The sequence below is a fragment of the Pithys albifrons genome, chromosome 20, assembly GCF_047495875.1.
Source record: "Pithys albifrons albifrons isolate INPA30051 chromosome 20, PitAlb_v1, whole genome shotgun sequence".
Classification (NCBI taxonomy): Eukaryota; Metazoa; Chordata; class Aves; order Passeriformes; family Thamnophilidae; genus Pithys; species Pithys albifrons.
In genome coordinates, this window is record NC_092477.1 from 1,732,614 (window position 1) to 1,754,230 (window position 21,617).

General features: G+C 48.0%; 1 protein-coding gene across 3 annotated transcripts; it reads right to left on the reverse strand.

Moving 5' to 3' along the window:
- Nucleotides 1-1,359: 1,359 nt before the first annotated feature.
- On the reverse strand, nucleotides 1,360-21,118 carry UAP1L1 (UDP-N-acetylglucosamine pyrophosphorylase 1 like 1). 3 transcript variants are annotated; one of them, XM_071574608.1, is made up of 9 exons: nucleotides 20,995-21,118; nucleotides 12,864-13,068; nucleotides 10,162-10,337; nucleotides 8,938-9,110; nucleotides 7,914-8,107; nucleotides 7,071-7,211; nucleotides 5,335-5,520; nucleotides 4,513-4,579; nucleotides 1,360-3,561 (listed from the first exon to the last, which is right to left on the reverse strand). In XM_071574608.1, the coding sequence occupies exons 1-9, from the start codon at nucleotides 21,107-21,109 to the stop codon at nucleotides 3,475-3,477; spliced, it is 1,344 nt and encodes a 447-aa protein (XP_071430709.1). In that variant the 5' UTR covers nucleotides 21,110-21,118; the 3' UTR covers nucleotides 1,360-3,474. The 3 variants fall into 3 exon arrangements, with proteins under 3 accessions (XP_071430709.1, XP_071430707.1, XP_071430708.1); XM_071574606.1 differs by lacking the exon at nucleotides 20,995-21,118 and adding an exon at nucleotides 19,815-20,145; XM_071574607.1 differs by lacking the exons at nucleotides 1,360-3,561; nucleotides 20,995-21,118 and adding exons at nucleotides 3,568-4,441; nucleotides 19,815-20,145.
- Between the last annotated feature and the right edge of the window lie 499 nt (nucleotides 21,119-21,617).

Sequence of the window (21,617 nt, forward strand, 5' to 3'; positions counted from 1 at the left end):
CCTGCCAAGAAGCGCAGCCGAGGAAAACGCCAAACTGCTGATGACTCCGCGAGGACAGGGAAGAGCTGTCTGATGTCATAATCAGCTGCCAGAGAACCCAAGACAGTTTTACAGGAGGCAAGGCCCGAGAGCAGACAGCTGGAATCTGTGAGAGGATGTATGTGAGTGGGTGCAAAGCAACTTAAACAGTTGTATAAATAAACCCTTCCATAAGACCTGGCACTGAATTTTGGTATTCAGCAGGATGCACTCATCCCCCGTCTGCTCCTCCACAGACCCCAGCCTGTGCAAATAGTTCCCTGAATCTTCCCTCAGGAGGAGGGGCATTATCAGTGGGAGCGTAGAAGAGCATTGTTGGGATCTACACCTTCAGAGCCACAGCAGAACCACGTTTGCAATAACCATTACCTCTAGCTCAGGTTCCTGGTCCCAACAGGTGGAAAGCAGCATTGAAGCAGCTGCTTTACAACTGCTGCTCTAAGTCCTGGCCCTGAATTCACCTCTAGCTGTGCCTAACTGGCAGGTTAGCATGCATAATTTGTGCCTTTACACTTGGAATCCACCTCACACTAGATTTCCAGATAAAACTTAAAATTTTGTGTTTTCTGAGCATTTCACAATTAAGAAAACTAAGCAAGCAAAAATTCTGGTAGATACAAACACCACATAAACCAGCGGAGGAACAATTCAAGATGCCAGAAGCATGCATTCATTTTTAGTATTCATTTTCCTATCAGAGGAAACTATTCATGTAACTTAAAAACACATTAAACCCACCATCAGCCTTGACGAGAGTGTCAAGAGAGAAAAATGGGGGGGAATAGGTAAGAAAGGAAGATGGGACATTAGCTGGGTTCAGCACTAAACCCCCAAAATAGGACAATATGCCATTTGTGACAGATTAGTGACTTCCCCTACTGATTGTGTTATAAATAGAGCCCTGTTTAAGACGTGTCTGTCACTGTGAAGCAAAGCAAAAGTTGCACTCCTGCAAGGTGCTCAGATGCAAGAGCCTGACTCGGAGCCAGATCACTCAAATCGACAACCACCATCCACATTAAACTCCCTTCCCTCAGTAAACTGAGCTAAAAAGGTTGGAAAAAAATAAACAGGATTACAGACAAGAACACAATGTTCTGTTTTCTGATGAAAACTAGATCCACAGCATCCAACCCCTTCAGGAATCACCCTCTGTTCAGTGCCACATCCCCTGTAATCTCAAGCCTGGGCACTTGGCCTCCAGTCGTAGCACTGCTGACACTGTCTGCCCTACGGCTGTGGTGTCAATACCCACAACGCGCAGAGACAAAGAGAACAGGTGTGTTTTCCTCACGGACAAGAAACACAAACACATAGAAATCACAGTAACATCTTTATTGTAAAAATGTTTAGGTGCCCAGAAGTTTCTGGAGGACTACAGGACTTCCCTTTGTTTCAGGTACTTTTTTCATTTTATAATGCATACAAAGACTTTGTTACATACAGGATAGATTTCTTTTGTTAAAAGTTCTCTCAAAATTCTTTCTGTGTTCGAGTTTAGAATATGAAAAATCATAGGAAAAAAAGCCCAACAGACAAGGCATTCAGTATTCTAATTCAGCTTCTTCTTGAAAACAACCTTCAAAACCACATCAGCAGCTCTGTGTACGTGGGAAGTGAAGCTTCAAAAGACAAAGCACTTCAGAAAGAACAAAAGAAATCTTTCTTTATAGCACAGTGCAACATAAAACAAACATGTGCCAGAATTGCCAAGCAATACTCACAAAGATGTAACACAATTTGTTCTCAGACATAAAACTTGACTAACAGGAGTGGAATATATGACAGGAACACTGTGCCAAAAGACTACAGAATTGAGTATCAATGAGAAAGGGTTCATTTATACTAAAAATGGGAATTACTGGCTGCATGTGCCAAGTGAGGTAATCAGAACTGTCACTAGCTGGTCTGCATGTGTGAAAGGGTCATTACTCTAGTTCACACAAACCCACTTTATAACCAAAAACTCTGATACTGACATTTAGATGCTTGCTTTGGAAAACTTGAGCCTACTTACAAACTGTATTTACTCTCAAAGACACTTTTATACTTCCCCAACATTTTGAATAGAGGACATTGCAGAAAGCCATGGAAGTTATTTATTCTTAATGAAATATCATCAGCAATTCCTTAATAGAAGCTGATGCATGAAATAACATTTCAGATGAGGCATCTTCCTCACCACCTTTCCTAGCACCAGGTTTAGGGGAAAAGTATAGAGTGCTCCTGAAGCAAAGGCCAACCACCAGTGAGTGCATCCTCACCAAGGCTGAAACAACTCAAGTTTGCTCAGCACAGATTCTGCAGCAGGTGGGCATGAGCTTCCCAGAACAATTTCCAATGGCTGAACAGGAATAATCACTGGTGGATCACAGCCATCCTGGGATTCCTTGGCCAGAACTGAGTTCACGTGCTACATATGTTCTGACAATTAGCATCCTTCATTAGCTGACACATATATTTACATTACAGTTAATAATCTATTTAACAGCAAGGCATCTAAGCAATTATTTTGTAAGTGAAGGAGTGCTGGAAAACCAGCTGAGCAGAAACTCTAGCAGCAAGGCATTAAATTTTACCATCGGGATTTGTTCCTCTTACTACTTTCAGGGATCTTGAGAGAGCCCTGTCTGAAGGATATGGTAGCTATTAAACAGGAAATGGAAAGGAAAACAAATGTTTGTCACAGCCAGGAAGAGCACAGGGGTGTGAAAAAATTTCTCATCAACTTTTTTTTTTTAATTAAAAAAGCCCAGGCCACTAGAGCTGTCAGAAGCAATCAGTCTAAGCAAGACACCAGCAAGTCCAGATACAAAACTAGTCTGAATGCTTTTGAGTCCAAACCTTAAGCAATGCTTAGGCACAGCAACATCCCTACCTACAGCAGACTCTGTATGATCTGCTTTGAGGATGCAATTGCTGAATTGGATCTTCGAACCATCACAGGATTAGGGAAAAGATCCATCACTGGAGAGAAAGCCCTCAGTACCCAAAGTCCTTCCATACTTTTCAGGATGGTGCCTCAAACAAAAACAAAAAACAACTACACCAGCACAAACAAGATACCTAACAATGCACTGAAATGGTTTAATCTTGAAGGCAAAGTTGATTTATTAGGCCTGGCTGGCCCTTTCTATACATATTCATATGCACAGCAAATAAATTTAAGATCTGTTTACCACCCAGAAGGTGTTAATCCTCACTCACATCCAAGTGTACAAAACAAACTAAGGCAAGAGGCTCACAAAGTTACGAAACAGAACTGGGGAGCATGAACATGTGTGTGAACACAACTGCTGAGAGGATTTGACATCAATCAGACACTGCAAAGTAATTTTTTTTTTCAATGCCCTTCATAGCTGACATTTTAGTAATGTCAGTTCTTTTAATGGATCTGACAAACAGATATCTGATGAGGAAGAAAGGCTTCCCTCTTCAAGAATTTTCCAGTATGTCCACTTTGGTTTCATCAAGTACAAAGGGAGAAGGGAAGTCTTTGTTCTTCATGTATGGCTCCAGACCCTGAGAACATGTGAGAATAGCATTGTTAGGCTGTAAATGCATCAGACTGGTCACCTGCTCTATTTTTAAGTCCTCAAAGAATGACAGATAAAGGTCACAGGAAGGACAAACAACAGCAACAGTTTCTTCAGTGATGGAAAGCATTTCAGCCCCAAGCCTGGGGTTCATGGAGTGGCACTAACAAACCGTGAAACACAATTTCAGAAACAAGCTTCCTGGGGAAGACCTGGCATGGGAAGGTGCGTCCTTAGCTACTATTAGAATAATCCTAGCAAAGAAAAGTCAGCTTAAATTGCCATGTACTCATTTTGTTCTCACAATGTATCAATTGTGGCAAGTTTTCTACCTGCATGTGTTGAGGAACACACCTAGTGCAGGTAGCTGGCTTGCAAGTTAATACACATGGAAACCCAGCAAAAGTGTTTCATGAACACTCTTCCCCACAGTACCAACATATCCTCCTGCAATCCACCATCTCTCACTCTGTCCAACACTGGGTAGATCCTCTTCTCACTACTACAGGTTTCTCAGGATCAATTATTTTCAGAGGGACAAACTTGAGAAATTGTTTCCCTAAAACCAATGCACATATCCCACTTCTCAGTCAGTATTCACTCACTGTGGGAGATAGGCACAAATGAGCAATGCATAGATTTTGTAATTTTAATATTCTGCCTTTTTAATTCAGAAGATCTCAAAGCACTTGTGAGTCTTAATGAAACTGCAGCCTCGTTGCAAATCTTATTTTACAGATGATTAAAACAGAGTGAACAAACTGCTGAAAAGCAACCCATAGTGGAACCAGAAATGTAAGCCAGAGTCCAAGTCCCAGTTCCCTTGATCTGACCATCTGTCAGCAAGTCCAGGCTAAAGAAGTCACCTGTGTTTGGAAGGAAATCAGATGAATACCTGCACACTCTTAAAAATAGCTCCACAGATAGTTATTCTCACCTCTCCAAAGTAAGACACTAATGGAGAAATCTCACACACAGCTGGAGGATCTTCAGTTCCTGAGAGACTAGAGAAGAGAACATAGGATTAACTTCCTGCTATGCTTAAAAACCAGTGCATCTTCTTCAAAAAATTGTCCAGAATTGGATACCCAGAAGGATAAGACATTCGTTATAGTCACATGCACCAAACATTAAACACAAAGTGTGAAAATAAAAGGGAATTAGCAGGTCCCAAGTGTTACTTATCAAAACCAGAGCACTACTTTTATAGAGGTGTTTTTCAAGTAAAATTAACAGCTTGTGGGTTTGTTGAACTATGAGTTGATGAAGTAATGGCCCCATGAAGTAAAAGCAGCTTCCCACTCCATATGGCACAGGAAGTATCCGAATTGGTAATCACTCCAATAGTCAATCCCTAAGCCCATCTGAGAATCCTGTTGGGGCCACATTCACAAAAGCTGGAAAGGCCTATAAATTAAAATTCCTTGCGCTGGTTAAATCCAGGATAACCGAAAAGGCTGGCCCTGTTTAGTGGTGCTGTAGTAGGGGTCAACTCACGACCCCAAGGGCAGGGATCTTCCAGAGCTAACACCCAGAGCCCCTTTGTGCTAACTGCCTGGAGCACTCAGTCACTAAAGGAGCAGGAGCTGTAATAGACATCAATCTGCACATCCAGAGAGGACCAGCTGAATGAAAATCACACTGATCCACCCTGTGACAACACTAACACCTGGTTTTGGAGACCCCAGCCTCTGCTGTTGGCCAGCTGGCACAGCTGGGCAGTCCCTGAAGCGGCAGAGGAGGTCACTGAGGCTCATACCTGAGTTTCTCTGGTATCCTGCAACCATTTTCATCCAGAAATCTGGCCCCAGCCTTGAGAGCCCAGCGGTAATGCTGGGCCAGAAGGGCTTGCCGAGCAGTGGTAGGAGTGTCTTTGTCAGCAGTGTCTGCATTTTTTAGTGGCGAGAACTCTTCTTCTCTCAAAACTTCAAATGCCACAAAATTCCTACCAGCAAAGAGGAGAGAAAATGATCATGAAAACCAGAACTAGTCATCAGTGCTGCTAGTGCAACAACAGCATTCATGGGGAGAAGCTAATACGTATATTAAGTAGCAGCAATGTATGCAGCCTGGGGCAGTCAGGCCAAGGGAAGCCCACTGCCCATCTGAAGAGCCAAGGGGTACCACGCCTATAGTATGGAAAAACACACAAAGCCCTCTCTCTTTGGGAACATAACAGTAGCTTCCTGACTCTCTGGAGGTTGTGCTCAGGTGAGAGGAAAAACAGTCCTGCAGAGATTCCACAGAAACCTCTCCAGGCGCCGGGAGGCTCCCAGACATAACAGCTCAGAGCACAGCAGGATGGAGAGCACAAAGCTGCCCACAGCTCAGACACTGCGAGCTGTGCACTCACTGCAGAGCACCCCACCTTGCCCCAAAAAACAGCCACTGAGTTGCTTGGGAGTCTGTAGGTAAGGATAACTAAGGACACCAGTTCCCAGGGACAAACAAGCAGTATGGGAAGCCTCAGGTGAATGTTAAGTACAGCTGTTTACCAGAAATCAGAATGCAAATTTTAAAAGCGCCACACCAGTATCTGTGTGTTTCTTCACTTCATGGGTGAAGCACAGCTGCCAAGCTGCTTATGAGGTGTTAAAAAAGCCTGGAATCGATGCATGCAAATGAGTTCTGAGCTGTCAGAACAGCACTGTTTCCATCACGCTGCTTTTGCCTTTGGTTTGCTACCACTTTACTGAACGCATGTCAGGAAACAGATACTGGTTTAAACCTTAAGCCCTCGGCCCTAAAGGAAATCTTCTAAAAATAAAATTACTATCCTCAGACAAAGATAATTCAGTTTTTCTGAGGTCTCTCTTTGCCATTTATTTAAGCTGAAAACAGAATCTTCACTCCTGAATTTGAGACCTTGGAAAATAGGTTTTACAAGAACATTTATGCTAAATTTCTAAATTATTAAAATCCCACATTCCCTAGGCACAAGTACCCCTGACTGCCTATGGCAGAGCACTCCCAGCTATGCTGTAGAGCTTGGCAAGTCAACACTGACAGTACACACAGCAACAGCAACTTGGCCTATGCTACTTAAGCAAACTGTTTTCCAAGCACAAAGGGTGTGAGCTGAGCCCTGGCATAACAGCACACAAAAACAAAACCAGAGCTGCAGCTGCCATGGAAGCCACAATCCTGAAAGACCCAATTTTTGCAAGTCTGAACACTCTTAACATGGGCTTCATGTGCTTTGCACTCGATTTCCTTTTATTTTTCCCAGGCTAGCAGAGGCCAGAACAGCCAACACATCCTGGGCAAGATGACCAGTCTGGGAGCAGGGTCAATGCAAGTTCCAAGTGCCCCATGAGCTCCCCTTGGAGCCTGTGTCATTACTGTTGGGTCAGAGCTGGCTGTAGATTCAACAACCCTCCTAATAAGCCACACACAAAAACCAGGTACTCCTTTGGACAGCCTGTTACAACCTACAGTCATTCAAACAAACATTGAGAAGGGAAGGAAAAAAGTAAAATCATGTCTGCCACTAACTTAGAGAACTGGAACACATCAAACACAAACTTCTCCAGCTTTATCCCATTTGGTTTTAGCGGTTTTACCAGATTTCCCTCATTGTCAATGTAGGGCACTTTCTTTATGGCTACATGATGCTTCAGCTGCGACTCACATTTCCTGAAAAAGGAGAAGAAACAAGTTCTTTTACTTCTTGCCCACTTAGGAAAAAACCCCAGTACACCTGTGGGAAGCACATGGCTTATAACTGCTCTGAGTCGTCATCTCAGCTGGTGGTGGTGGTGGTGCTCTCTCGCAAGTGATCCAAGTCACATCCAGGGAACACTTCACTGAGCAGAGCAGCCCAGCCAGTGGCTCTCCCTGTATCAGCGGGAGATGACAGTCAGAGGAGAGGGAGGACTTTGCATTGAGCTGAAATTGCAGACAGAGGTTAAAAAAAAACATAACCCAAATTGTTATCTAATTGAGATGACAACAGAGCAGAGCAGTTCCCTCACCCAGGGATGGGTCAAGCTCTTCAGGAAGGTCATACAGCTGCTCACTAAATGTCCAGCATCACATCTCCATTTCCCAACACACTGGTGTTGCAAAGTCCATCCACAGCTTCACTCTCAGCCTGTACAGCTGCTCACCTCTACAGACCTAGGAAGGTGTGAACCTCTTCCTTGGACAGGGCCTGAAGAGAATGCTGGGGCTGTCAGAAAGGGGACACAGCTCTTTGGAACCATTTGGAAGAGAGAAAAAGTGAAAGGCAGCACTGGAGGTATGCATAACTGAAATTACAGAGTGGGAAACAGGAGCACCCACTCTTGGAGGCATTTCTGGGTGGTTCAGTTGCCTAGCAGGTTTGTTGGGACTTACTGGGTCACTATTTCCAGGAACTCAACAGTGAAGAAGTGGTTGCAGATGTTGCCAGCGCTGAACATCAGTCCCCCATTGGGGTGCTGCCGCTGTGCGGTCTTGGGGCTGATCTCGCTGTACTCCACCACCTGGTACACCCCATCCACACAGCACACCACACCAACGGGTTCTGTGGGGTAGGCCTTCTCCACCACCTGCAGCCACAAGACAAGGGCTATGACAAGGAGGAAGAAAATCCTAGCACCATTCCAACTCCCACATAGAAACAATCATGCAGGATTGTTGCCTGCTGACCCTCCAGAATCTCAGGAGCAGGGGCAGGGCAGTTCAGGGGGCACAGAGCAACCTGGAGGCACATTGTACCCAACAAGTGAGGATAAACCCCAGTACTCAACCACTTAATTGCAATTTCTCAGAAGACAAACCAGTTAAAAGCAATCGGCATACTGGAGGGCACTTTTCTTATTAAGGGCTGTGACCTGGCATTTAGTGAAAGCTGTTTACAGCTGTTACCCTTCATGTTTGCTTCAACAGTGCTAATGACTCAAGTAGCATAAATTTCTCCTTAGGCACCTGCTTCTTTAGGGTGAATAAATCTAAGCTGGTTTGGCTTTCCACGTCTTCGACAGCAAAGCATGAGAAATGCCTCTGTTAGACTTAAAGGTGCACTTGTAAAACACATCCCAGTCCAATACGGCTTCTAGACTACCCAAGTGCCTTTGTAGAAAGGGCTGGGCATAGAGGAGAAGCAATTCCAGACTGTAGTTTGCTGTACAGCTACGGTCCCTGGTCTAACTGAAGTTTATTTTCTACAGTACTCTGGGAAGAACAGAGGACACCCATGGGTAGGGATTTGGAAAGCAATGTTGGCAGCAAGCAGCTCTAAATCTGCTCGGAGCAAGCTGCTGATGGGCAGAGGGCTGAACATCCCAGGTCACATAAGCTCCCCTCAGCCAGCAGCTTCCAAGAGTAATGAGACCTTAACTCCCTGTGGGAAACCAGCCCAGTGTTAGCACTGCTTCACCTTCGCACCGCAGTCTGCCCCTTTGGAAACACAGAAACCTATGAAGACCGGATCTGCCATTTTCACGAGGATATTGTCCACACAATATACATGGACATACTGGATTCCACGCTGCTTCATGTCATCCAAGATCTTATTATCCACCAAAGCACGGTATAAGCCACCATTGCCATCTAGAATGCAAGAGAAAAGAGAATGCCTTAGCTCATTAGTGACTTTGGGCTAGGGTTTTTTTGCAGATAACAGAGCAAAAGCAGAAAGTCCTGAACAAACTTTCTTGAACAGCAGAGCAGGGAATGCTTTCTAGCCAAGCATCAGTGATACCAATTTTATTTCCAATTTTGACATGCAGTTCAGCTCACCCCAGCTCATCCCACCTGCAGAGTGGGAGCATGGGGACCAACTTTACTGAGCAGCATTATGAGACTTTATGAAGGCTAGTAAGATTCTCAGAAGGAGAACACTAAAGGGAAAAACGTTATGCAGAGGGTGGGGAAATTCTGTTTAATTTCTCCTCCAGTGCTGGGTAAAGGTGTATTTAAAACTCATCTTGGAGAAAGACTAAAATAATCTTATTCTCTGTTTATCTTCCCCTCGCAACTTCCCAATGCTTTTTTAAAGGCTTGAACTGCAGCTGCACAAAAGACACCTGCATGTTTGTTCCTCACAGATCACCCATTAACAGTTTCTCCTTGAATACCACTGTCAGCTGAGGAAGACCACTCTGCAGCTGCAACACCATCCCAATCAGGCTGCCTTCACTGAGTCTCTTACCATCTCCAGAACCTTCCAAGGTGAGACATTGCTGTCATTTTGGAAAGAGTTATCTTCTTCCTGTTTTTTACCCATTTCCAGCTATCAGCCTTGAGCAGGAGCCCCAGCTCCTGACATCTTCACCCCAGGAGGCAGCACCCCGGGGACCTCACACACAACTCTGCTGATGCACCTTTTTCCTAAACTGCAGCTGCACCACTCCTAAACCTGCCAATACTCTCAGACTTTGACAAAAAACATGGTGTAGGCAAAACTCCAGCAAAAGCTAAACAAAGATAGCTATGCTCCTGATTACCAGCCTGAAACATTGAACAGAACCCTGCCACACTAAATGGAAGCATTAACTCTAACCCCCAAAGCCTGCTCCAAGTGCCCAGGCTGGCTGATGGCCAGTAGCAACTATCAACACACGTGACAGTACTGCAGCACACAAGAGCAAACAGTGGGTACCTGGAGCCATAGCAATTTTCCCCTTCTCCTCCAAGATGGCCTTCCCATCAAAGGTGACAGCAGGCAGCATCCTCTGTTCAAACATGACCACGTTGGATCTATCCAGGTTGAAGTAGTTGTGTTGTACAAAAAACTCTTCTGTCGGCCCCAATGTGAACTCACTTGTCATGATGTACCTGGGCAGGAATAGGGGCTGGGCAATGAGCAAGAACAGCACAAGTGAAAGACAAAACGACAAATGGAACACAAAAGGAGGAACCACGCAAGTGTGAAATGAGAGACTACAGCATCCTGTGGTGAGCAACTGTGCAAAACAGCTCTCCTTCAGAACTCATCCTGCAGGAAGGCTGCATGGGGTCCTGTGCATGATTCTACCCACAGGTTTAGCTCCAGGCAGGACAGAAGAACCTTGCCCTAAATGTGAGCAGTATCTGGATGAACTGGAAAACAAAGGAAAGGGCAGACAAAAGCCTCATTCACCCTAGATTCAAACTAATGTTAGGTGTCTAAAGAAACACTGACCAGCTCACTCTGCCAGCACCTCTTCAGTACCAAGACAAACAACAGCATTTCTGTATGTTAGTTGAATGGTTTGTTTTTCTCTTAAGTTTTTCTATTTCCTCCTCTCCTTTCAACCCCATATTGCTTCTGTCTCTCCCTCTCCTATCCTCCTTCACCAGTGACTGAAAGCCAACTTCATCATCTACCTGTCAAGCTCTTCAACAACCACTGGCATAGGAATACAGGGTCCTCTGCCAGCATGACAGGCAAATCAATCCCTAGCACAGCAGAGCTTGGACCTCAAAGCCCCACAGTTTGCACCTCTGCAGCACAGCGTAGCCTAGGCTCAGGTGTACTACAGCAGTGAACTGCCTCCTCAGCACCAGAACAGGAACTGGAAACGTATCAGTAGATGCAGCATCTTGCAAATAATCCATTCTGACTTCCAGCAGCACCAGGTTTGGTGCATTCGCAATTCAGGTCCTGCATGCAAGGCTTCAGGAAGAAGGCCATATGGACTCACCTTCCATGAGGAAACAATACAGAAACAATTTGTAGAACAGTGTGGTACCCTGAAGCCCTCATACACTCCGCCCAATGGCTGCCTGAGACGAGACATTGATTCCATAACGGTATCTCTTCATGGTCTTCATAGTTGTTATAGTTTTGAAATTTTTCATGGATTTTTTTTCTCTCCCTTACCAACCGGGCGGTTTGGGAGCCAAGGCCCTGCCCCCACTACCTGCCCTCGGAGCCAGCCAACAAAGAATGGCTAATGGCTCTGAATTTCAGTTTGATCGTTGGAGCCAGCCAACAAAGAATGGCTAATGGCTCTGCATTTCAGTTTGATCGTTGGGCTGGAGCTTGGGGGACGGAGTGGAGAGAGGTTTTTTCCAGGTTTTTGGAACACTCCTTCGGCAGCTGCTGTGAGTGGTAGCCACCGGTTTGCTGGGTTCGTGGAGGCGTTTGGGGGACTGAGCTGCCCTGGTTCTGCGCCGCAGCTCTGCGCGCTCTGTGCTGCTCGTTGGAGAGACCCGTTGCCGCTCCCCTGAATTTTGATGCAGATCCTTCCTGAGGGCCAGTTTTTCATCTGCAGAGTGGCTGAGTACCACCACCGCCATTCCCTGTCCCCAGCATTTCGTCTTCGAACGGAGGATGAGGAGAGGTCTCTGCGTTGCTCACAGAGAGGGTTCTGGTCCGTCCCTTTGCAGCTGCCATCCTCACACAGGTCACCAGAGAGGGAGCCCGTGTCCCTCTCCTGCCCCTTTGTCTTTGCTGCGCCGGAAAAGCCGCGGCTGTGGCCACCGAGGGGCGACATTGCCACCTGCTGTCCGTAAATATAATTGCACCAGAAAGAGTAGAGACTAATTCCCGTTTAAAGTTTTTGCTTACGGTGTGGTGGTTTGTTCTGGTCTGGTTTAATTAGATATATATATAGTAGTTAAGAACTGTTATCCTTTTCTATACATTTTCTAATTAAAGTGTTTTAAATATAAAAGGGTGTGGTCGGTTTTGGGAAGGAGCCCCCTTCTCTAGATAGACACCTTAGCTTTCTTTGAACTAAGACAGCAGTCTAACAAAGAACACTTAACAGAAAGCATGCCCAGAAGCATCTGCAGTGCCTTCCTCTCACCCACCACAGCCCACAGGGAACTCACATTTTGCACCCAGAACTAGTCTGTTTTGAAAGTCAGGAGCAGCCAGCAGAATCATCAACTGTGAACAGTGACAGCAGAAGGTGGCCTGAACACGGAGCAAGAGGTTTTTTGCTGTGGCAGAGATTATGGGCAAGGGAAGGCAGAGGGGCTTGGAAAGTGAGCTCTAGGTGGTCCTCCATGCAGGAATCTGAGAAAGCAGAAATGGATGACATTTTTTGTGAAGCATCCAAAACAATCACTGAAAAGCGCAGTTTACAGCGTTGCCAGGGCCTGTGCTTGGAAAGCCAGCAAGATACAGCAGTCAGGGTCATGGTCAGTGATGCAAGGGCAGCACTTGATCCCTCAGGTCTGCAGACACAGACCTGCCACCTCCCATTCCTGTACACCCTCCCCCAGCCACTGGCTTCACAAATCCTGTCAACAAAAGCCTCTCCCTTGACCTGTCTCTGTACAGCACCCAGCTCAACGCTTTTAGAAGACAACATGAGCAAGACTTGGAAGGCAGAGAGCCCTTTACAGGAGGTCTGGCTCTGGGTCACCTACCAGGGGATGACACACTTGCAGTGATGCCTCTGGCCAGCAAGCTGCTCCACTTTGCGGATTCTTTCTGCTTGGATCTGATATAAGTTCTTGCCACTGGGCAACCCCACATTGTACATGCCCTTGGGATAGTTCACTCCCAGGCGGGTTCCTTGCCCTCCAGCCAGGAGCAGCACTGCCACCTTGTTCTGCGAGATCTGATGCAAACCTGAACAAGAGAAAGAAGCCCAAAGGAACATAAGAACCTCCAAAGCAACCAACATCCCATGCTCTTCTCCTGAGCCTTTCTGCAGAGCTCAGGCAGCAGCTAGAAGCCTCCAGTTCAATGTTGGCAGCTCAGAAAGAAATATGACATTGCACACACAGGTAAAAATTCACTTCATCTTTTGGATGCAGCCATTTCCTGACCTATAGCAGTGGATGGTGCAACAACAGGCAACAGCCATGAGCTGTAGGAGATTCAAACTGTACAACAGGATACAAAGTCTTTACTAGGGAGGTGATGCAGCACTGGAAAGGATACCCAGAGAGGTAGGGGATGTCCCTTGAAGTTTTCAAGGCTTACTTTGGTAAAGCCATAGCTGACCTGGCATATGCTCCTGTTCCAGATGGGGGTTGGGCTAGAGACCTCCAGAGGTCCCTTATCACCAATATTTCTATATGCCAAAGCAGTCAAGTCTCACCATCTTCAGTAAAGCATGGGCATTTCTGGAATCTGCCATAATCAACTAGCTGTACCTGTGCTCCAGCTTAAATAGAAGCTGAACACAGCTGCAGTCAAGACTAGTAACACACCCAAGCCTGCAGGAGCCGCACCCCCCACAATCTCATTAAAACTAGTATCATTACTCCTGACAAACCAAGTAAGTCCAGAATCTGGTGCACATAATAAACATTTATCTCACTCTCAGACTTTGCTCCCTGCCTTCTCCCAAGACAGTATCACAGTAATGACTGACAGCTGTGAGAAAGACTTCTCCCTAGAGAACATTGTGCGTTCCTCCAGGAACACAAGGAGTGCTGGGCCTGCCCAGGTCAGAAGCTACAGCTCTGCACACCACCAAGCTGCCACTGCTACGGCAGCCCAGCCTCCAGCAAACATCCCACATTAACCAGAGCTGATCAACACTCCTGATTTAGACTGAAAGACACAGGGACGAAAGAGATTGAATTAGAAGAAAAAGAGGAATTCCTTTATGCTAATATTTAAGTAATTGGATGTTTAAATGAACAATAGCAGAAAAATACCAATTGCTGCTGCTCTAACAACATGGCTTCGTTTTAATTCTGTTCAGAAATGCAGCTTTCAGCAACAAAACCCAACTCAAGTTGTCCATGACATTACAGTAACACAATTCCTGTCCCCATGCTTTCAAGTTTCAGTCTAGCTACAGCAGTAACACAGTGTTTCTGCCTAAGCACACCTTTCCCTAAAGGTAGGGGATGCCCAAGCACAGGGAAGGCAGCTGGTTCCGCAGTCTGTCCATGGCTCTGCTGCAGAGTAGCCTCTGGGGTCACAAGGCTGCAGGAGTGAGAGGGTTGGACAGGACCCTCAGAAACCTGATCTAGTGGGTGACATCCATACCAATGGCAGGAGGGTTAGAACAAGATGATCTTTAAGGTGCCTTCCAACCCAAACCATATTGTGATTCTATGAGATGGGCAATTAAAATATTTTTTAAGAATTACATTTATTAAAAATAATCTAGAACTGAAATTACTTGAGCTAAAATATTTCGCATTGATTTAAATCAAAGCTGCTTGACATTTGAACTCAGCATTTGCTGGTCTCAGTTGCTGTAGCACAGGGGATGCTGCTTTGGGTTACAATGCTGTACTGGTTTAAAGGCGAACCAGCAGGGGAAATGAACTCACCACGAGAGAGATTATAAGTCAGACCTAAAATTTAATAAGAATATTACAATAAATACACTGACACAAAGGGAAATTGCTTTCAACTCACAAAACCCAGCAGTATAACCCAGTGTCCTGGGGCACAAACCCACAGGGGTTTGTTTGCCCTTGTGCTCAGACCCACGTGGTTCCCCCCAAGTCCAGACCAAAAGAAAGTGAAAAACCTGTTGGTGCAGGCGAGGGCTGTGGTCTGGTCAAGAGTGGTGATCTCCTCCTGTTGAGGTGTTGCTGCTTCTCGGGATCCAACAAGAAGTTCCCGAGGTCTTCTTACCCACCACTTATGTACCCTCAGGGAGCACCCAGACCCTCCCCCAGGGCGGGGACTCACACAATGGGTGATTAACTCTGGGAGCCAGGGGGTATTGTTGAACTGTTGATGACCCATTAGCAGCCACACCCCCTCAGGCTGGGTGTGAAGGTGCCAGTGACTCCCTGAGCAGCTGCTGCTAATGGTCCATTGTCCTTGGGGAATGAATAGAGGGGGTAGAATACACAGCTTTGATCACCCCCACACAGTGTTAACTGGTCCCTCCTGCTGAACTAGGACAAATGGATACTCACCCACAATTAGAGCAAGTCAGGCTCTCCATCCCCTCCCAGCACTGCTGGGCTCACACCAACATGCAACACTCAGGTTCTGAGGCAACGGACCACATCCTATGGATCTCAAATTAAAAGGTTTCTGCAGAGCAAAGACCATGACCAAGGGTATCACTCATGTGACACCCTGGAATGAATATTGTATCGGAAAAGTTGGCAAGGTCCCCTCTTTGTCCTGCAGCATCAAGTGGCTGCAATCCTCAGCCATAGCTGGGGTGCCACAGCTGGCATCACCCCTCTGAGATGTGAATGTCGCAAGGGAGATGGAAGTTCTCAGTTTTCCATGCAGTGACAAGAAGATGGGATCTGCCCAAGGGGGTATTCGACATCTCACATCCATCTCTCCTCTGACTGTGGGGACTGAAACCTCAGCCTCAGCAGGATGAACTCAAGCCCAAAGCAATATAACTGATAAACATCAACGGTGCCACTCTTTTTTTCTTTTGCCACAATCCATCAGACTGACTGGGCCATACCCCAGGAGAGGGCTAACCATGGCACACATGAACAACCTGGCAAAGGAACTCCTTTCCATCATTTATGGCATTCCCAGTATTTGTAGTGCAACACTACAACTCCGAGAGTTTTTCCAAGTTCATCTTAGGTCACTATGAAAACAAATATCCCCAAAAAGTTGAGTAAGTAGCTCTGCTGTGACTTCCTAAATGTAAAACTACCAATTTTCACAACTAAAGTTCAATTTTCACAACTAAAGGACTGCTGCACAGTCCTGAAGTAAATGGAAAGATCTATCCACTTAAAAAAAATCTACCTTATTTTCTACAACATATGAAAATGGCTCAACCAAACAGAAAAGGGAAGATGTGTTGGCTGCTGAGATACCCACCAATGCTGCAGTCAGCCTTATGCTGCACAGAAAGTAAAAAACAGAAATAGATCTTGCAGGAAGAACAGACTAGTCTTGCAAGAGCAGACAGAATTCTCTTCCTGAACAGGCACATCAGCCCCAATACAAGAGCAGTCAGCAAGAGAAGAAAACTCAAAACTTTTCAATTCTGCAAAGCAGTCAGATAACCAGAATGGCTCATCAAATTACAAAATGGGGCTAAGCCAAGGCTTAGATTTCTTTAATAAATCACTGACAGAATGTAAAAGTGTGATTTATGCTATCGTCCCTCGGGCTGCCTGGAAAATGTGATTGCTGAGTGTTGGTGTTTAAGATCTGAAAGCAAATCTGACTAGACTGTTTTATCATCTCAGAGACAGTAAGAGTGGCATTATTTTTATAACTATTAAAAATATCTTCATTGTTTCCAAGACAAGTTTTGAGTTGTCTGGTTCTTTTAATCACCACTTTTAATCATAGAAAAAGGGGGAGGGAGAAGGAAGAGACATCATTTCAGCTGTTCAGTCTTTGGGGGATACAATACAGATGGGAGCTGCTGGGAACTCAGACATACATGGACAGTGCAGAGAGCATCTCAGCTAAGGGGTGGCCATGATCCCGCAGCCACAGGCTGTACTGGCCATGCAGGCTCACGGACGTTGTGCAGCAGGTCAGATGTCTCATCTGCTCCCATCCTGCTCAACATTATGAGCAGCTCACTGCAAACAAGGGGCTTTCAGAGCAGCATTCTCTCAGAGACCTATGAGCCCACAAAGCCTGTGCCCATGACACCAGGTCTACTGGGAATGTCATGCAGGGGCACAGGGACACTGCTGTGGACAAGGCCATGTCTGCAGGGACATGCAACAATGCCCAGGTTCAGCAGCATAAAGTCTTGCCCCTGATTGCCCTCCTCTAGGAAATAAAACTGAGGGCTGGTTCCCTCTCCAGCATTAAACTGAATCATAAAAACAAACCAAAAGGAAACAGAAGATCTGTGTGTACCTCTTTGGGTAGAAATTCAGGCTGCCTGCAGGGTTGAGGCAGCCTGAGGCCATCAGACTTCAAGGCCAGGTGACTTGGGCACAGTGGCAGGGTCACAAACACACCAGACCTGGGCTCCTGTAGGCAGTGCTGGCAACCAGTTAGGCCAGCCTGCAGAGGTGGCCTGGCCTTCCCTTCCTTTCTGTGCTGTGGCTGGTGGCATGAGGCAGACATGCCAGCTCCTCACTTGCCTGGCACGGCAGAAGCCAAATGTCCTCGTTTGGTAAAACTGTTAATTCAGTTGTGCTGCCCTGACCAGCCCCATCTGCCTCTAGGGTTCAGGGGGTTCCTTCTTCCTTACCATGACCACCTCAAACAGCGCTGCTGAGATGGAATTTAGGATGTGGACGGATGAGAAGTTCAACATGGCCCAGCCATGTGCACTGGCAGCCCAGGAACAACCCCGTGTTCTAGGCTCATCCCAAAGCGTGGGGAGCAAGCTGTCCTGCTGAGACCTGCAGAGTTGCCTCCAACTCTGGGGGCACCAACAAAAAGAAGACTCAGAGCTGATGGAATGAGTCTAGAGGAGATCACAGAGAGGCTTCAAGGGCTGGAGCCCCTCTGCTCTACAGGATGGGATTGCTGGGAGTGTTCAGCCTGGAGAAGAGAATGCTCCAGGGAGACCTCAGAGCCCCTTCCAGTGAGTAAAGGGGCTCCAAGAGAGCTGGAGAGGGACTTTGGACAAGGGACTGGAGGGACAGGACAAGAGGGAATGGCTTCCCACTGACAGAAGGCGGGGTTAAATGGGATACTGGGAAGAAATGCTTCACTGTGAGGGTGGGCAGGCCCTGGCACAGGTTGCCCAGAGAAGCTGTGGCTGCCCCATCCCTGGAAGCGTCCAAGGCCAAGCTGGATGGAGCTTGGAGCAACCTGGTGTAGTGGAAGGTGTCCCTGTCCATGTCAGAACATTGGAAAGAGATGAACTTTATAGTCTTCTCCAACCCAAACCATTCTACAATTCGCTGTACAAGCTAATGTGACCTCCATCACCCCTTGGCCCTGTCAGTGAAGTCTGACACGGCAGAAAAGCTCCTCTGCCCTGTGACCATGATGCTCCTATTTCTGTTTCTGCTTGGAAATTTTGACTCCCCTGCCCACACATCCCCATCTCTTTGCTGACAGGGTTAGGTCACGACTGTGCAGCCACTTGCCAAAATTTAGACAAGTATCTCTGTGACCACAACTGGTTTTTCCTGGCTACTTTCTTATTATTTCTTAACAGTGCTGTTACATTTTATGAAGAAGGATACAAGACACATATGAGTGTTTGTAAATAACTAAAATACACCATGCACTTAGAAAAAAGCAGAGGTTATCCATGTAAGACCTGTGTGATGTGGGGGGAGCACATTCCCCTGCATCCAGCCATGGTCTCCCCCATCACTCCCAGCTTTCAGACACCCACAGTCTCTAAGGAAAGCCACCTACGTCTACCAGGCTCCAAAAGCCCCAGATGATGGGCTTTTCTGGATGAGGATCAGCACCAACCTGAGCCCAGTCTCTGCACCTTTTGGTAGGCTAGGAGCTCAGCCCAAGGCAGTGACCCAGCTCAGCCACCAATGATACCCCTCCCCAGGGGCTTATAGAGTCATAGAATGGTTTCATTTCAAATGGACTTTAAAGGTTATCTCATTCCAACCCCTGCCATGGGCAGGGACACCTTCCACTGGCACAGATTGCTCCAAGCCCTGTCCAGCCTGGCCTTGGACACTTCCAGGGATGGGACAGGCACAGCTTCTCCAGGCAACCTGTGCCAGGGCTTTCCCACCCTCACAGGGAAGAATTTTTGTGGGATATCTAATCTAACCCTGCCCTCTGGCATTCCCTCTAGCTCTGTTCCTCCAGTCCCTTGTCCAAAGTCCCTCTCCAGCTCTCTTGGAGCCCCTTTAAGTACTTTAGTACTACAAATTTTTCATGACAGATACCAAAAATCATTTCAACAAAATACCCCAATGCCCTCTAAACAATATCATGAAGAGCCTGTACACTTGTTTGTTGAACACATCCACAGATGGTGACTCCACGATTGCCCTGGGCAGCCTGTGCCAGTGCCTGACCACCCTTTCTGTGAAGAAATTTTCCCCAATATCCAACCTGTAACTTCCCCTGGCACAACTTGAGGCCTCTAGTCCCATTGCTTGTTAGGTGAGAAAAGAGACAGGCGCCCCCCACCTGGCTACAATCACCTGTCAGGGAGTTACAGAGAGCTCCACCTGACCCTGCCAGGCCCGGCCTCAGCACTTGCCCCCGGTCCGCTGCATTTCATAGCGCAGGGTGGGAATTCGGCCGAGGGGCACCGGCTACCTGCGCTCAGGGCCGGGACGCAGTCGTGACCCCGGCTCTCTCCCTCCCTGCCCGACCCGCCGTCCCTGCGGCTCCCACCTGCTGCCGGGCACCGACCGAGGGGGCTGCCTGGTGCCCCTCGGTGCTCCCGCAGGAGGCGACTCCTGCCCCGGTCTGGGGCTCGGCGGGACGCGGCCGCCCCCGAGGGGGATTCGGGCCCGGCCAGCCCCGGGGCGGAGGGACGGGCGGCCCCGCGCCCCGCTCACCTTCCGCCTCCCAGCGCTGCAGCGCGGCGGGGCCGCTGCGGCGGGTGCTGCCCAACAGCTCGGCGGGGAGCGGCTCCATCCGGCCATCCAGGCGCTCGGGCGGGCCGTGCTGGCGGGCCCCGGCGGCCGCCGCCAGCCGGCAGTGCTCGCCCAGCCCCGGCGGCAGCGCTGCCAGCAGCGCCCTGCGCTGCTCCGGGCCCAGCTCGGCCCAGAACCGCAGCAGGTGGCCCTGCCCGCACCGCTCCAGCCGCGCCCGCACCTCCTCGGGCGGATCCATGGCGTGGGGAGACCGCTCTGACCGGCGCACGACCCACCGGGACGGGGCAGGACAGGGGCGGCACCGGGCGGCGCCAAAGGGGCCGTTCCGCCCCCTTCGCCGCCGCTGCCGGGAGCGGAGCTGGTCGTACCCGTGGGGTGCATCTCAGGCCCGGGGGCACTGCGCGGTCCCCGCCAGGTTCCCGGAGCCACCGGGAGCGAGCGCTTCCCGAGCTCGTTACGCCCGGGCCCGCACGTCTGACGCCCACGGGTCCCTGCCCGCTGCACGGCACCTCCAGCCAGCGCAGCGCTTCCCCCTCGGCCGAAGCCGCGCTCCGCAGCGATTCTTCGGCTGCCCTGAGGTGTGTCTGCCGGGACCCCCGGGCGCTGGTGCTGGCACATCTGTACCGGAGGGACTCTCACGCCCCAGCTTACACCCGCACTTGGAAACCCATCGTGAGATCTCAGAGTTCCCTCGGCGCGGCAGGAGCTGGGTGGGCCCAGCTGTACCCCAGCCACGGTGGAGGGTCAGGCACCCAGCTCACAAAACCAGCTTCGCATTGTTGAAATAAAGTACCAATGAGACGAATAAAAGTTTAAAATTCACTAAATCAGTGAAGTATAGTACAGGAGAAATAAAAGAATTTATGAAAGATGCGTCAATAGCCAAACTGGGAGGAACCAAGAGCTGTGACACAAGTGAAGAGCAGCAGGATACTATAAATCCAACTAAAAGGTCAAAGAACAACTTTGTATGAACTTTGTGCTTATTAGCATAGTAAAATCCTCACCCATATACTGTGATTGCCCCTTACTCAAGTAAGTCCCTTCCCCATCGATCATGAGTAGTAAAACAGGTGTGCAAGGTATCTTTAAACAGAAACAAGAGTCTGCAAAGCTGATGGTTTGAGGTTTAAGTCATTACCTGTAGGAACTAATTCCTCGTTCCAGCCACCTGCCTGTCTCTGTGGCATCCCACACACAGTCAGAGCACAGCTGGGCAGAAAGAGATGAGAAGACAGACAGCAGCTCAGACACATCCACCTCCCTGCTTGTCAATGGAGTCAGGGGAGCTGCACCCCACGTGGATGTGGCCAAGTCATAAAGAATCCCTGAGAGCTGTCAAAGCTTTTGTTTCACACTCTATTTCCTATTTTATGTTACTCAACACAGCTCCTGCTTGGAAGAGCTTTGGGGTTTTGAAACTTCCTTGCTCTGCTTCCCTTTACATGACATCTCTCCCTGCCATGTTTGCATTCCTTGCCTGCCCAGCATGTAGACGGGTGCAGGTCCTTCCACACACATGGTGCCTGCATAATGACCAACCCTTATTCATCAAAAAAGGCTCTATCAGATACAACATGCAAATCAAGCCCTGCCTTTTCCTGCAGAACTCGCTTCCTTGCCTCAAAGGAATCCCAGCTCAGAGCTGTGGGACCTCATACCTGTGAGATCCTAGAGGAATCACAGCAAATCATGCTGCTGCTGGTGAATGTGCTCCCACCCTGCAAATCCAGCCATCCACCAGAACAGGTTTGTCTGGCTGCA

Excerpts from the sequence above, each read along its gene's own strand:
- UAP1L1 (XM_071574606.1), bottom strand. The coding sequence starts at position 20,091 with ATGGATCCGCCCGAGGAGGTGCGGGCGCGGCTGGAGCGGTGCGGGCAG. Across the intron at positions 10,338-12,863 it reads TGCAAGTGTGTCATCCCCTG|GTACATCATGACAAGTGAGT; the intron begins GTAGGTGACCCA and ends ATTCCTGCCCAG. Across the intron at positions 8,108-8,937 it reads GGGCAGACTGCGGTGCGAAG|GTGGTGGAGAAGGCCTACCC; the intron begins GTGAAGCAGTGC and ends TTGTGGCTGCAG.